This window comes from Oncorhynchus masou, unplaced genomic scaffold (genome assembly GCF_036934945.1).
Source record: "Oncorhynchus masou masou isolate Uvic2021 unplaced genomic scaffold, UVic_Omas_1.1 unplaced_scaffold_963, whole genome shotgun sequence".
NCBI classification, from domain to species: Eukaryota; Metazoa; Chordata; class Actinopteri; order Salmoniformes; family Salmonidae; genus Oncorhynchus; species Oncorhynchus masou.
Window position 1 is genome coordinate 215001 of NW_027016130.1, and position 15213 is coordinate 230213.

Genomic DNA, 15213 nt, shown 5'->3' on the forward strand with positions numbered 1-15213 from the left:
CCTCTGGTATATAGAGAACATTGTGTTTCTCAGACTACTGGGAGGCTGTAATGGTCTGAACCAGTAACCCTCTGGTATATAGAGAACAATGTGTTTCTCAGACTGCTGGGAGTCTGAACCAGTAACCCTCTGGTATATAGAGAACATTGTGTTTCTCAGACTACTGGGAGGCTGTAATGGTCTGAACCAGTAACCCTCTGATATATAGAGAACATTGTGTTTCTCAGACTACTGGGAGGCTGTAATGGTCTGAACCAGTAACCCTCTGGTATATAGAGAACATTGTGTTTCTCAGACTGCTGGGAGTCTGAACCAGTAACCCTCTGGTATATAGAGAACATTGTGTTTCTCAGACTACTGGGAGGCTGTAATGGTCTGAACCAGTAACCCTCTGGTATATAGAGAACATTGTGTTTCTCAGACTACTGGTAGGCTGTAATGGTCTGAACCAGTAACCCTCTGGTATATAGAGAACATTGTGTTTCTCAGACTACTGGGAGTCTGAACCAGTAACCCTCTGGTATATAGAGAACATTGTGTTTCTCAGACTACTGGGAGTCTGAACCAGTAACCCTCTGGTATATAGAGAACATGGTGTTTCTCAGACTACTGGGAGGCTGTAATGGTCTGAACCAGTAACCCTCTGGTATATAGAGAACATGGTGTTTCTCAGACTACTGGGAGTCTGAACCAGTAACCCTCTGGTATATAGAGAACATTGTGTTTCTCAGACTACTGGGAGGCTGTAATGGTCTGAACCAGTAACCCTCTGGTATATAGAGAACATTGTGTTTCTCAGACTACTGGGAGGCTGTAATGGTCTGAACCAGTAACCCTCTGGTATATAGAGAACATTGTGTTTCTCAGACTACTGGGAGTCTGAACCAGTAACCCTCTGGTATATAGAGAACATTGTGTTTCTCAGACTGCTGGTAGGCTGTAATGGTCTGAACCAGTAACCCTCTGGTATATAGAGAACATGGTGTTTCTCAGACTACTGGGAGGCTGTAATGGTCTGAACCAGTAACCCTCTGGTATATAGAGAACATTGTGTTTCTCAGACTACTGGTAGGCTGTAATGGTCTGAACCAGTAACCCTCTGGTATATAGAGAGCATTGTGTTTCTCAGACTACTGGGAGTCTGAACCAGTAACCCTCTGGTATATAGAGAACATTGTGTTTCTCAGACTGCTGGGAGTCTGAACCAGTAACCCTCTGGTATATAGAGAACATTGTGTTTCTCAGACTGCTGGGAGTCTGAACCAGTAACCCTCTGGTATATAGAGAACATTGTGTTTCTCAGACTGCTGGGAGTCTGAACCAGTAACCCTCTGGTATATAGAGAACATGGTGTTTCTCAGACTACTGGGAGGCTGTAATGGTCTGAACCAGTAACCCTCTGGTATATAGAGAACATTGTGTTTCTCAGACTACTGGGAGGCTGTAATGGTCTGAACCAGTAACCCTCTGGTATATAGAGAACATGGTGTTTCTCAGACTACTGGGAGGCTGTAATGGTCTGAACCAGTAACCCTCTGGTATATAGAGAACATGGTGTTTCTCAGACTACTGGGAGGCTGTAATGGTCTGAACCAGTAACCCTCTGGTATATAGAGAACATTGTGTTTCTCAGACTACTGGGAGGCTGTAATGGTCTGAACCAGTAACCCTCTGGTATATAGAGAACATGGTGTTTCTCAGACTACTGGGAGGCTGTAATGGTCTGAACCAGTAACCCTCTGGTATATAGAGAACATGGTGTTTCTCAGACTACTGGGAGGCTGTAATGGTCTGAACCAGTAACCCTCTGGTATATAGAGAACATTGTGTTTCTCAGACTACTGGGAGGCTGTAATGGTCTGAACCAGTAACCCTCTGGTATATAGAGAACATTGTGTTTCTCAGACTACTGGGAGGCTGTAATGGTCTGAACCAGTAACCCTCTGGTATATAGAGAACAATGTGTTTCTCAGACTGCTGGGAGTCTGAACCAGTAACCCTCTGGTATATAGAGAACATTGTGTTTCTCAGACTGCTGGGAGTCTGAACCAGTAACCCTCTGGTATATAGAGAACATTGTGTTTCTCAGACTGCTGGGAGTCTGAACCAGTAACCCTCTGGTATATAGAGAACATTGTGTTTCTCAGGCTACTGGGAGGCTGTAATGGTCTGAACCAGTAACCCTCTGGTATATAGAGAACATTGTGTTTCTCAGACTACTGGGAGGCTGTAATGGTCTGAACCAGTAACCCTCTGGTATATAGAGAACATTGTGTTTCTCAGACTACTGGGAGGCTGTAATGGTCTGAACCAGTAACCCTCTGGTATATAGAGAACATTGTGTTTCTCAGACTACTGGGAGGCTGTAATGGTCTGAACCAGTAACCCTCTGATATATAGAGAACATTGTGTTTCTCAGACTACTGGGAGTCTGAACCAGTAACCCTCTGGTATATAGAGAACATTGTGTTTCTCAGACTACTGGTAGGCTGTAATGGTCTGAACCAGTAACCCTCTGGTATATAGAGAACATTGTGTTTCTCAGACTACTGGGAGTCTGAACCAGTAACCCTCTGGTATATAGAGAACATTGTGTTTCTCAGACTACTGGTAGGCTGTAATGGTCTGAACCAGTAACCCTCTGATATATAGAGAACATTGTGTTTCTCAGACTACTGGGAGTCTGAACCAGTAACCCTCTGGTATATAGAGAACATTGTGTTTCTCAGACTGCTGGGAGTCTGAACCAGTAACCCTCTGGTATATAGAGAACATGGTGTTTCTCAGACTACTGGTAGGCTGTAATGGTCTGAACCAGTAACCCTCTGGTATATAGAGAACATTGTGTTTCTCAGACTGCTGGTAGGCTGTAATGGTCTGAACCAGTAACCCTCTGGTATATAGAGAACATTGTGTTTCTCAGACTACTGGGAGTCTGAACCAGTAACCCTCTGGTATATAGAGAACATTGTGTTTCTCAGACTGCTGGTAGGCTGTAATGGTCTGAACCAGTAACCCTCTGGTATATAGAGAACATTGTGTTTCTCAGACTACTGGGAGGCTGTAATGGTCTGAACCAGTAACCCTCTGGTATATAGAGAACATGGTGTTTCTCAGACTGCTGGGAGTCTGAACCAGTAACCCTCTGGTATATAGAGAACATTGTGTTTCTCAGACTGCTGGTAGGCTGAACCAGTAACCCTCTGGTATATAGAGAACATTGTGTTTCTCAGACTACTGGGAGTCTGAACCAGTAACCCTCTGGTATATAGAGAACATTGTGTTTCTCAGACTGCTGGGAGTCTGAACCAGTAACCCTCTGGTATATAGAGAACATTGTGTTTCTCAGACTGCTGGTAGGCTGTAATGGTCTGAACCAGTAACCCTCTGGTATATAGAGAACATTGTGTTTCTCAGACTACTGGGAGGCTGTAATGGTCTGAACCAGTAACCCTCTGGTATATAGAGAACATGGTGTTTCTCAGACTGCTGGGAGTCTGAACCAGTAACCCTCTGGTATATAGAGAACATTGTGTTTCTCAGACTGCTGGGAGTCTGTAATGGTCTGAACCAGTAACCCTCTGGTATATAGAGAACATTGTGTTTCTCAGACTACTGGGAGGCTGTAATGGTCTGAACCAGTAACCTTCTGGTATATAGAGAACATTGTGTTTCTCAGACTACTGGGAGGCTGTAATGGTCTGAACCAGTAACCCTCTGGTATATAGAGAACATGGTGTTTCTCAGACTACTGGGAGTCTGAACCAGTAACCCTCTGGTATATAGAGAACATTGTGTTTCTCAGACTACTGGGAGTCTGAACCAGTAACCCTCTGATATATAGAGAACATTGTGTTTCTCAGACTGCTGGGAGCCTGAACCAGTAACCCTCTGGTATATAGAGAACATTGTGTTTCTCAGACTACTGGTAGGCTGTAATGGTCTGAACCAGTAACCCTCTGGTATATAGAGAACATTGTGTTTCTCAGACTACTGGGAGTCTGAACCAGTAACCCTCTGGTATATAGAGAACATTGTGTTTCTCAGACTGCTGTGAGTCTGAACCAGTAACCCTCTGGTATATAGAGAACATGGTGTTTCTCAGACTACTGGGAGTCTGAACCAGTAACCCTCTGGTATATAGAGAACATTGTGTTTCTCAGACTACTGGGAGTCTGAACCAGTAACCCTCTGGTATATAGAGAACATTGTGTTTCTCAGACTACTGGGAGGCTGTAATGGTCTGAACCAGTAACCCTCTGGTATATAGAGAACATTGTGTTTCTCAGACTACTGGGAGTCTGAACCAGTAACCCTCTGGTATATAGAGAACATTGTGTTTCTCAGACTACTGGGAGGCTGTAATGGTCTGAACCAGTAACCCTCTGGTATATAGAGAACATTGTGTTTCTCAGACTACTGGGAGGCTGTAATGGTCTGAACCAGTAACCCTCTGGTATATAGAGAACATTGTGTTTCTCAGACTACTGGGAGTCTGAACCAGTAACCCTCTGATATATAGAGAACATTGTGTTTCTCAGACTACTGGGAGCCTGAACCAGTAACCCTCTGGTATATAGAGAACATGGTGTTTCTCAGACTGCTGGGAGTCTGAACCAGTAACCCTCTGGTATATAGAGAACATTGTGTTTCTCAGACTGCTGGTAGGCTGAACCAGTAACCCTCTGGTATATAGAGAACATTGTGTTTCTCAGACTACTGGGAGTCTGAACCAGTAACCCTCTGGTATATAGAGAACATTGTGTTTCTCAGACTGCTGGGAGTCTGAACCAGTAACCCTCTGGTATATAGAGAACATTGTGTTTCTCAGACTGCTGGTAGGCTGTAATGGTCTGAACCAGTAACCCTCTGGTATATAGAGAACATTGTGTTTCTCAGACTACTGGGAGGCTGTAATGGTCTGAACCAGTAACCCTCTGGTATATAGAGAACATGGTGTTTCTCAGACTGCTGGGAGTCTGAACCAGTAACCCTCTGGTATATAGAGAACATTGTGTTTCTCAGACTGCTGGGAGTCTGTAATGGTCTGAACCAGTAACCCTCTGGTATATAGAGAACATTGTGTTTCTCAGACTACTGGGAGGCTGTAATGGTCTGAACCAGTAACCTTCTGGTATATAGAGAACATTGTGTTTCTCAGACTACTGGGAGGCTGTAATGGTCTGAACCAGTAACCCTCTGGTATATAGAGAACATGGTGTTTCTCAGACTACTGGGAGTCTGAACCAGTAACCCTCTGGTATATAGAGAACATTGTGTTTCTCAGACTACTGGGAGTCTGAACCAGTAACCCTCTGATATATAGAGAACATTGTGTTTCTCAGACTGCTGGGAGCCTGAACCAGTAACCCTCTGGTATATAGAGAACATTGTGTTTCTCAGACTACTGGTAGGCTGTAATGGTCTGAACCAGTAACCCTCTGGTATATAGAGAACATTGTGTTTCTCAGACTACTGGGAGTCTGAACCAGTAACCCTCTGGTATATAGAGAACATTGTGTTTCTCAGACTGCTGTGAGTCTGAACCAGTAACCCTCTGGTATATAGAGAACATGGTGTTTCTCAGACTACTGGGAGTCTGAACCAGTAACCCTCTGGTATATAGAGAACATTGTGTTTCTCAGACTACTGGGAGTCTGAACCAGTAACCCTCTGGTATATAGAGAACATTGTGTTTCTCAGACTACTGGGAGGCTGTAATGGTCTGAACCAGTAACCCTCTGGTATATAGAGAACATTGTGTTTCTCAGACTACTGGGAGTCTGAACCAGTAACCCTCTGGTATATAGAGAACATTGTGTTTCTCAGACTACTGGGAGGCTGTAATGGTCTGAACCAGTAACCCTCTGGTATATAGAGAACATTGTGTTTCTCAGACTACTGGGAGGCTGTAATGGTCTGAACCAGTAACCCTCTGGTATATAGAGAACATTGTGTTTCTCAGACTACTGGGAGTCTGAACCAGTAACCCTCTGATATATAGAGAACATTGTGTTTCTCAGACTACTGGGAGCCTGAACCAGTAACCCTCTGGTATATAGAGAACATTGTGTTTCTCAGACTACTGGGAGGCTGTAATGGTCTGAACCAGTAACCCTCTGGTATATAGAGAACATTGTGTTTCTCAGACTACTGGGAGTCTGAACCAGTAACCCTCTGATATATAGAGAACATGGTGTTTCTCAGACTGCTGGGAGTCTGAACCAGTAACCCTCTGATATATAGAGAACATTGTGTTTCTCAGACTACTGGGAGTCTGAACCAGTAACCCTCTGATATATAGAGAACATTGTGTTTCTCAGACTACTGGGAGTCTGTAATGGTCTGAACCAGTAACCCTCTGGTATATAGAGAACATTGTGTTTCTCAGACTACTGGGAGGCTGTAATGGTCTGAACCAGTAACCTTCTGGTATATAGAGAACATTGTGTTTCTCAGACTGCTGGGAGTCTGAACCAGTAACCCTCTGGTATATAGAGAACATTGTGTTTCTCAGACTGCTGGGAGTCTGAACCAGTAACCCTCTGATATATAGAGAACATTGTGTTTCTCAGACTACTGGGAGGCTGTAATGGTCTGAACCAGTAACCCTCTGGTATATAGAGAACATGGTGTTTCTCAGACTACTGGGAGGCTGTAATGGTCTGAACCAGTAACCCTCTGGTATATAGAGAACATTGTGTTTCTCAGACTACTGGGAGGCTGTAATGGTCTGAACCAGTAACCTTCTGGTATATAGAGAACATTGTGTTTCTCAGACTACTGGGAGGCTGTAATGGTCTGAACCAGTAACCCTCTGGTATATAGAGAACATTGTGTTTCTCAGACTACTGGGAGGCTGTAATGGTCTGAACCAGTAACCCTCTGGTATATAGAGAACATTGTGTTTCTCAGACTGCTGGGAGTCTGAACCAGTAACCCTCTGGTATATAGAGAACATTGTGTTTCTCAGACTGCTGGGAGTCTGAACCAGTAACCCTCTGGTATATAGAGAACATTGTGTTTCTCAGACTACTGGGAGTCTGAACCAGTAACCCTCTGATATATAGAGAACATGGTGTTTCTCAGACTACTGGGAGGCTGTAATGGTCTGAACCAGTAACCCTCTGGTATATAGAGAACATTGTGTTTCTCAGACTGCTGGGAGTCTGAACCAGTAACCCTCTGGTATATAGAGAACATTGTGTTTCTCAGACTGCTGGGAGTCTGAACCAGTAACCCTCTGGTATATAGAGAACATTGTGTTTCTCAGACTACTGGGAGGCTGTAATGGTCTGAACCAGTAACCTTCTGGTATATAGAGAACATTGTGTTTCTCAGACTACTGGGAGGCTGTAATGGTCTGAACCAGTAACCCTCTGGTATATAGAGAACATTGTGTTTCTCAGACTACTGGGAGGCTGTAATGGTCTGAACCAGTAACCCTCTGGTATATAGAGAACATTGTGTTTCTCAGACTGCTGGGAGTCTGAACCAGTAACCCTCTGGTATATAGAGAACATTGTGTTTCTCAGACTGCTGGGAGTCTGAACCAGTAACCCTCTGGTATATAGAGAACATTGTGTTTCTCAGACTACTGGGAGTCTGAACCAGTAACCCTCTGATATATAGAGAACATGGTGTTTCTCAGACTACTGGGAGGCTGTAATGGTCTGAACCAGTAACCCTCTGGTATATAGAGAACATTGTGTTTCTCAGACTGCTGGGAGTCTGAACCAGTAACCCTCTGGTATATAGAGAACATTGTGTTTCTCAGACTGCTGGGAGTCTGAACCAGTAACCCTCTGGTATATAGAGAACATGGTGTTTCTCAGACTACTGGGAGGCTGTAATGGTCTGAACCAGTAACCCTCTGATATATAGAGAACATTGTGTTTCTCAGACTGCTGGGAGTCTGAACCAGTAACCCTCTGGTATATAGAGAACATTGTGTTTCTCAGACTACTGGGAGGCCGTAATGGTCTGAACCAGTAACCCTCTGGTATATAGAGAACAATGTGTTTCTCAGACTGCTGGGAGTCTGAACCAGTAACCCTCTGGTATATAGAGAACATTGTGTTTCTCAGACTACTGGGAGGCTGTAATGGTCTGAACCAGTAACCCTCTGATATATAGAGAACAATGTGTTTCTCAGACTACTGGGAGGCTGTAATGGTCTGAACCAGTAACCCTCTGGTATATAGAGAACATTGTGTTTCTCAGACTACTGGGAGTCTGAACCAGTAACCCTCTGGTATATAGAGAACACTGTGTTTCTCAGACTACTGGGAGGCTGAACCAGTAACCCTCTGGTATATAGAGAACATTGTGTTTCTCAGACTACTGGGAGTCTGAACCAGTAACCCTCTGGTATATAGAGAACATTGTGTTTCTCAGACTGCTGGGAGTCTGAACCAGAAGATGCATAGCAGCATATTGTCTGTTTAAAACCCCCAGAGGAAAACCCACAGCTAAACAAAACACTGTTTAGCATGTGACTGGCTATAGTCTATAACCAGCTGTGAAGGCAGATCTGAGAGGTCACCCAGGAAGGATCTCTGCTCATAACTCTAGAGGCCTGGTGGTGGTATCAGAGCTCAGGTGTTGAAGTAACCACCAGGTGTTGTAGTAACCACCAGGTATCATCACCATTACAAACCCAGGTGTTGTAGTAACCACCAGGTATAAGCACCATTACAAACCCAGGTGTTGTAGTAACCACCAGGTATCAGCACCATTACAAACCCAGGTGCTGTAGTAACCACCAGGTATAAGCACTATTACAAACCCAGGTGTTGAAGTAACCACCAGGTGGCAGCACCATTACAAACCCAGGTGTTGTAGTAACTACCAGGTATCAGCACCATTACAAACCCAGGTGTTGTAGTAACCACCAGGTATCAGCACCATTACAAACCCAGGTGTTGTAGTAACCACCAGGTATCAGCACCATTACAAACCCAGGTGTTGTAGTAACCACCAGGTATCAGCACCATTACAAACCCAGGTGTTGAGGTAACCACCAGGTATCAGCACCATTACAAACCCAGGTGTTGAGGTAACCACCAGGTATCAGCACCATTACAAACCCAGGTGTTGAGGTAACCACCAGGTATCAGCACCATTACAAACCCAGGTGTTGTAGTAACCACCAGGTATCAGCACCATTACAAACCCAGGTGTTGTAGTAACCACCAGGTATCAGCACCATTACAAACCCAGGTTGTTGTAGTAACCACCAGGTATCAGCACCATTACAAACCCAGGTGTTGTAGTAACCTCCAGGTGTTGTAGTAACCACCAGGTATCAGCACCATTACAAACCCAGGTGTTATAGTAACCACCAGGTATCAGCACCATTACAAACCCAGGTGTTGTAGTAACCTCCAGGTGTTATAGTAACCACCAGGTATCAGCACCATTACCAACCCAGGTGTTGTAGTAACTACCAGGTATCAGCACCATTACAAACCCAGGTGTTGTAGTAACCACCAGGTATCAGCACCATTACAAACCCAGGTGTGTAGTAACCACCAGGTATCAGCATCATTACAAACCCAGGTGTTATAGTAACCACCAGGTATCAGCACCATTACAAACCCAGGTGTTGTAGTAACCACTAGGTATCAGCACCATTACAAACCCAGGTGTTGTAGTAACCACTAGGTATCAGCACCATTACAAACCCAGGTGTTGTAGTAACCACCAGGTATCAGCACCATTACAAACCCAGGTGTTATAGTAACCACCAGGTATCAGCACCATTACAAACCCAGGTGTTGTAGTAACCACCAGGTATCAGCACCATTACAAACCCAGGTGTTGTAGTAACCACCAGGTATCAGCACCATTACAAACCCAGGTGTTGAAGTAACCTCCAGGTGTGTAGTAACCACCAGGTATCAGCACCATTACAAACCCAGGTGTTGAAGTAACTACCAGGTGTTGTAGTAACCACCAGGTATCAGCACCATTACAAACCCAGGTGTTGTAGTAACCACCAGGTATCAGCACCATTACAAACCCAGGTGTTGTAGTAACCTCCAGGTGTTGTAGTAACCACCAGGTATCAGCACCATTACAAACCCAGGTGTTGTAGTAACCACCAGGTATCAGCACCATTACAAACCCAGGTGTTTTAGTAACTACCAGGTATCAGCACCATTACAAACCCAGGTGTTGTAGTAACCACCAGGTATCAGCACCATTACAAACCCAGGTGTTGTAGTAACCACCAGGTATCAGCACCATTACAAACCCAGGTGTTGTAGTAACCACCAGGTATCAGCACCATTACAAACCCAGGTGTTGTAGTAACCACCAGGTATCAGCACCATTACAAACCCAGGTGTTGTAGTAACCACCAGGTATCAGCACCATTACAAACCCAGGTGTTGTAGTAACCACCAGGTATCAGCACCATTACAAACCCAGGTGTTGTAGTAACCACCAGGTGTTGTAGTAGTCACCAGGTATCAGCACCATTACAAACCCAGGTGTTGTAGTAACTACCAGGTATCAGCACCATTACAAACCCAGGTGTTGTAGTAACTACCAGGTATCAGCACCATTACAAACCCAGATTGTTGTAGTAACCACCAGGTATCAGCACCATTACAAACCCAGGTGTTGTAGTAACCTCCAGGTGTTGTAGTAACCACCAGGTATCAGCACCATTACAAACCCAGTTGTTGTAGTAACCACCAGGTGTTGTAGTAACCACCAGGTATCAGCACCATTACAAACCCAGATTGTTGTAGTAACCACCAGGTATCAGCACCATTACAAACCCAGGTGTTGTAGTAACCTCCAGGTGTTGTAGTAACCTCCAGGTGTTGTAGTAACCTCCAGTTGGCAGCACCATTACAAACCCAGGTGTTGAAGTAACCTCCAGGTGTTGTAGTAACCTCCAGGTGTTGTAGTAACCTCCAGGTGTTGTAGTAACCACCAGGTAGCAGCACCATTACAAACCCAGGTGTTGAAGTAACCACCAGGTAGCAGCACCATTACAAACCCAGGTGTTGTAGTAACCACCAGTTGGCAGCACCATTACAAACCCAGGTGTTGTAGTAACCTCCAGGTGTTGTAGTAACCTCCAGGTGTTGTAGTAACCTCCAGGTGTTGTAGTAACCAGCAGGTGGCAGCACCATTACAAACCCAGGTGTTGAAGTAACCACCAGGTGGCCGCACCATTAACCATTAACCAAAAACCAGCCTGAAACTTTTCCTAAAGACTATTGACATCTAGTGGAAGCCCTAGGAACTGCAATCTGGGAGGACTTGGGCTTATAATTATAGTACTAGCCATTGAAAATAGTGGTAAGCCAAATTGTTAGTCCTCTGGGTTTCGCATGCCATATCAGTTCTGTTATACTCACATAAATCAGTTTAACAGTTTCAGAAACTTTAGAGTGTTTTCTATCTAAATCTACCAATTATATGCATATAGCTTCTGGGCCTGAGTAACAGACAGTTTACTTTGGGCACGCTTTTCATCTGGACGTGAAAATACTGCCCCCTATCCCAAAGAAGTTATAACATGCTCCTTCTCTCCCTCCATTCTCTCCAGGTTCAGCCAAAGAGTGTGATCCCAGCTAGCCTCCTCCTCAGCCACAGCCCTGTGTCTCTCCCTAGGGAGCAGCCAGCCAGCCTCCTTCTCAGCCACAGCCCTGTGTCTCTCCCTAGGGAGCAGCCAGCCAGCCTCCTCCTCAGCCACAGCCCTGTGTCTCTCCCTAGGGAGCAGCCAGCCAGCCTCCTTCTCAGCCACAGCCCTGTGTCTCTCCCTAGGGAGCAGCCAGTCAGCCTCCTTCTCAGCCACAGCCCTGTGTCTCTCCCTAGGGAGCAGCCAGCCAGCCTCCTTCTCAGCCAGAGCCCTGTGTCTCTCCCTCGGGAGCAGCCAGCCAGCCTCCTTCTCAGCCACAGCCCTGTGTCTCTCCCTAGGGAGCAGCCAGCCAGCCTCCTCCTCAGCCAGAGCCCTGTGTCTCTCCCTAGGGAGCAGCCAGTCAGCCTCCTTCTCAGCCACAGCCCTGTGTCTCTCCCTAGGGAGCAGCCAGCCAGCCAGAAACAGTCATCCTGTCAGGCCCTCAGTCTCCTCAACCTCCAGAGAGCTACCGCTGTAGTCAGCCCTAAGAGCCACACCCACAGTTTTAACCACACCCACAGCTCTAGCCACACCCTAACCCAGAGCCACAGCCTCGGCCCGGCGCTGCCTACAGCCAACAGCACGTTCAGCCCAGAACGTCTCTCCATAGGCCAGGGAGACACAGCCACCTCCACAACCTCCTCACCCCCTCTCCTGGCCCAGACCCTGGTCTCTCCCCTGGCCCAGACCCTGGTCTCTCCCCTAGCTCAGACCCTGGTCTCTCCCCTGGCCCAGACCCTGGTCTCTCCCCTGGCCCAGACCCTGGTCTCTCCCCTAGCTCAGACCCTGGTCTCTCCCCTGGCCCAGACCCTGGTCTCTCCCCTGGCCCAGACCCAGTCTCTCTCCCCGGCCCAGACCCAGTCTCTCTCCCCGGCCCAGACCCAGTCTCTCTCCCTGGCCCAGACCCAGTCTCTCTCCCTGGCCCAGACCCAGTCTCTCTCCCCGGCCCAGACCCAGTCTCTCTCCCTGGCCCAGACCCAGTCTCTCTCCCTGGCCCAGACCCAGTCTCTCTCCCCGGCCCAGACCCAGTCTCTCTCCCCGGCCCAGACCCAGTCTCTCTCCCTGGCCCAGACCCAGTCTCTCTCCCCGGCCCAGACCCAGTCTCTCTCCCTGGCCCAGACCCAGTCTCTCTCCCTGGCCCAGACCCAGTCTCTCTCCCCGGCCCAGACCCAGTCTCTCTCCCTGGCCCAGACCCAGTCTCTCTCCCTGGCCCAGACCCAGTCTCTCTCCCTGGCCCAGACCCAGTCTCTCTCCCCGGCCCTAGCCTGGCCTGGAGGCATCTCCCCCACCTCTACCAGCAGCAGCAGCCCAACAGCCACCTCAGCCTCAGTTGCCCCCGGTGTGACCTTCTCCATCATCTCTGCCTCGCCGCCTGCCGACACCGGGAACAACAGGGTGTGGACCATCAGTGAGGCAGTCAAGGTCCAGCCACTGGTCTTCAACACTGACAATAAGGTTAAAGACTGTCCTTGTCCAACACATCCTTCAGTCTGTCCTACCAGCCCTACTGACTGTCTCTGGCAGCATGGTATCTACAATCTCACACTTCATGCTGATCTAACTCTTCTGTAGAGGTGGGGGAGGCCTCGTTACAGGCATCATTACAGGCATCATTACAGGCCTCATTACAGGCATCACTACAGGCATCACTACAGGCATCATTACAGGCATCATTACAGGCCTCATTAAAGGCATCAATACAGGCCTCATTACAGGCATCAATACAGGCATCACTACAGGCATCAATACAGGCCTCGTTACAGGCCTCATTACAGGCCTCGTTACAGGCATCATTAAAGGCCTCATTACAGGCATCACTACAGGCATCATTACAGGCATCATTACAGGTATCACTACAGGCATCATTACAGGCATCATTACAGGCATCATTACAGGCATCATTACAGGCATCATTACAGGCATCACTACAGGCATCATTACAGGCATCACTACAGGCATCATTACAGGCCTCATTACAGGCATCATTACAGGCATCACTACAGGCATCACTACAGGCATCACTACAGGCCTCACTACAGGCATCATTACAGGCATCATTACAGGCATCACTACAGGCATCACTACAGGCATCACTACAGGCATCATTACAGGCATCAATACAGGCCTCATTACAGGCCTCATTACAGGCATCATTACAGGCATCATTACAGGCCTCACTACAGGCATCACTACAGGCATCACTACAGGCATCACTACAGGCCTCATTACAGGCATCAATACAGGCATCACTACAGGCATCACTACAGGCATCACTACAGGCATCACTACAGGCCTCATTACAGGCATCAATACAGGCATCATTACAGGCATCATTACAGGCATCACTACAGGCATCACTACAGGCCTCATTACAGGCATCACTACAGGCATCACTACAGGCATCACTACAGGCATCACTACAGGCATCACTACAGGCATCAATACAGGCATCATTACAGGCATCAATACAGGCCTCATTACAGGCCTCATTACAGGCCTCATTACAGGCATCACTACAGGCCTCATTACAGGCCTCATTACAGGCCTCATTACAGGCATCACTACAGGCATCACTACAGGCATCACTACAGGCATCATTACAGGCCCCATTACAGGCATCATTACAGGCATCAATACAGGCATCACTACAGGCATCATTACAGGCATCACTACAGGCATCACTACAGACATCAATACAGGCATCATTACAGGCATCAATACAGGCCTCATTACAGGCATCATTACAGGCATCATTACAGGCCTCATTACAGGCCTCATTACAGGCCTCATTACAGGCATCATTACAGGCATCAATACAGGCATCACTACAGGCATCATTACAGGCATCACTACAGGCATCACTACAGGCATCACTACAGACATCACTACAGGCATCACTACAGGCATCACTACAGGCATCACTACAGACATCAATACAGGCATCACTACAGGCATCACTACAGGCATCACTACAGACATCAATACAGGCATCACTACAGGCATCACTACAGGCATCACTACAGGCATCATTACAGGCCCCATTACAGGCATCATTACAGGCATCAATACAGGCATCACTACAGGCATCATTACAGGCATCACTACAGGCATCACTACAGGCATCACTACAGGCATCACTACAGACATCAATACAGGCATCACTACAGGCATCACTACAGGCATCACTACAGGCATCATAACAAGTAGAGTTGTGTGATTTCATTCTTAATATAAATCAATCACAATCAATTGTTTACCTTCCCTTCCCACTAACTAGTTATTAGAACAAACAGCCAATTAACTGACTAACGCTTAACGCTGTCCCCTCCTGCGTGCGTGCGTGCGTGCATACGTGTGTGTGTGTGTGTGTGTGTGGTGTGTTTTCCCAGTTGAAAATAATCCAGCCGGAGGCTGAGACCCCCAGCTCCTCCCAGAACTCCCCAGGAGGACCCCAGGGGGGCACACAGAAGATCCCCTCCATCACCTCGACCACCAACCCCTCCACCTCTCCCTCCGCTACAGCAGCCAAGAAGGAGGAGGATGAGGACCCAGAGGTAAAACCACAATCCTAA

General features: G+C 47.0%; 1 protein-coding gene across 1 annotated transcript in view; it reads left to right on the forward strand.

The window, feature by feature from the left end:
* LOC135538424 (uro-adherence factor A-like) overlaps nucleotides 1-15213 on the forward strand; it is a 172957-nt gene extending 157744 nt beyond the window's left edge. The window contains exons 6-7 of the mRNA XM_064964322.1: nucleotides 11570-13096; nucleotides 15031-15213. Coding sequence (XP_064820394.1) covers nucleotides 11570-13096; nucleotides 15031-15213 — 1710 coding nt within the window. The remainder of the gene's footprint in view (nucleotides 1-11569; nucleotides 13097-15030) is intronic.